Source organism: Terrapene carolina, unplaced genomic scaffold (assembly GCF_002925995.2).
Source record: "Terrapene carolina triunguis isolate 2854851 unplaced genomic scaffold, T_m_triunguis-2.0 Scaffold172, whole genome shotgun sequence".
Classification (NCBI taxonomy): Eukaryota; Metazoa; Chordata; order Testudines; family Emydidae; genus Terrapene; species Terrapene triunguis.
Window position 1 is genome coordinate 216,045 of NW_020664523.1, and position 1,825 is coordinate 217,869.

General features: G+C 38.1%; 1 protein-coding gene across 1 annotated transcript in view; it reads left to right on the plus strand.

Moving 5' to 3' along the window:
* The first annotated feature begins 221 nt into the window (after positions 1 to 221).
* Positions 222 to 1,825, plus strand: part of FUNDC2 (FUN14 domain containing 2) — a 14,916-nt gene continuing 13,312 nt past the window's right edge. Inside the window, exon 1 of the mRNA XM_024199172.1 lies at positions 222 to 265. Coding sequence (XP_024054940.1) covers positions 244 to 265 — 22 coding nt within the window. The 5' untranslated portion in view covers positions 222 to 243. The remainder of the gene's footprint in view (positions 266 to 1,825) is intronic.

Sequence of the window (1,825 nt, forward strand, 5' to 3'; positions counted from 1 at the left end):
AATGCGCTGCCGGGGCCTGCTCGACATGCGGGCGCGTATGCAGCCTTCGGTGTGTCTGAGCGTCCCTTGCTTACGGGCACTACTGTTGTTAGCCCCTCTCTGTGTCGCCCATGGCGCCTGTAGCCTGCTCACACTGCAGGGTTGGGAACACACCCTCTGCCCATCGGGAGACGCGCACACACACTGCAGCCCCAGGCACTCTTCCAGTGTGTGGCTTGTTACCCCATCCTATTGCTCTCCTGTATGTCTCGCTTCTGTGGCGACTGTAAGTTCTCTGGGTCATTACTCGTGTCTCCGTATCTGTGCATGCTCTTAGTGCTCTGTAAAACAGCTTGTAAACAACCAAATGTGGTGTGTAAACTATCAGGCAGGATCTCTGTCCCAGTGAAAGATAATTGGGTTTAAAAATAAACGTGATAGTCGCTAAGGTTAACTGGGGTTAATTCTACTGCTGTTAGCCTGGTTTCTGTGGCTTTCATTTTTCAAATCCTGATAATGTAGATTGTGCTGCTTTGACAATGGCAAATGTAGCCTTGTACATTTAGTGAAATCCGTATTCCCAGACAAATGGTGGGTGTCAATGGACCATCCTTACCTATGCGAAAACATTTCCCCATCAGTGAGAACAGTAAACTCTGAGACCAGGTGTGGTTTCAAAACACAGCTAAGGTTGCCTTAGTTTGTAAGTTTTAGAATGTTTTAAAGCATTATTTTAATTAGCTCCTGATCACTGCTTGATTGTGAATTTTTAATGTTGATTAGGTAGTATGGTATCTTTTTAATATAAAATCAGACTCAAATTTCTAGTCTGGGTCCATTCAAAACAGGATAGTCAGGAAGCCTCAATTTAATAATGGATTTCTACGTAAAAGTGCATTCTTGTTGGTTGTTATAACCTTAGTACATATTCTTCACAGCTCAGAGATAGATGTAGGTTTCATTTTTAGAAGGTACATACTATACATTTTTTAAATGATTCATTTTGAAAACTTTTCAGATTAGTTTTACAGCTATATCAGAAAATGAATGATTGTTTGGTTATTTTGTTTACCAAAGGTAATTGAAGCAGATAGTTCACCTCCTAATGACTTCATAAATGTCTCCAATTCAGCAGGTTAATCATTAATATTTGGAGGACTTTCTTGCCATGCTGTATTAGGAGGAGAACATCAACAGACAGACATTTAAATTGTTTTATTTAACTAAAACAGCGTTAGGTATTCTGGATTTTCTTCTTCAACAGCAAACATAATATTTTAACAAAACAAGCATATGCATTTTTGAATTTAGTTAAACATTCAAGTTTTTTTTTAAATCAGGTTTGTTTTTGTTTTTTAACTAAAATAATTAAATGAAATATATTTTTTTAAAACAAAAATTAAATTGACTGTCAGCCAGGTCAACATGAGAAACTTAAAATATTGGCTTCTGCAGCTAACTCCGTTGTCTTCACCTTCATTTTCCTGTTTGTTCATAATCTGGAAAAGAAAAACAAGCTTTCCTGCTTTTTCAGGTCCCAAACGATTTCTCAATTTGGAATTAATTAGTCCAAAGGAAGAAAATATTTTTCCTACACCGGCAGAAGAAGCTACTGCTGTTTAAAAGTGAGATTATTACTCAGCTATCTCTGAATCCAAGTGCTTAAGTGACTTCCACCAGTTCACTGGTGTGACTTTAAAACCTCATCAGGAAACATATATTTCTTGAATGGTTCTTATTCCCACACTGGGTCTCTTTTACAGCCTGCCGCCATTATAGGTTTTCTCTTCTAGTAAGAGAATGGTATGGTAGATCTCAAATCAATGAAGGCTACACTCAGAAAGAC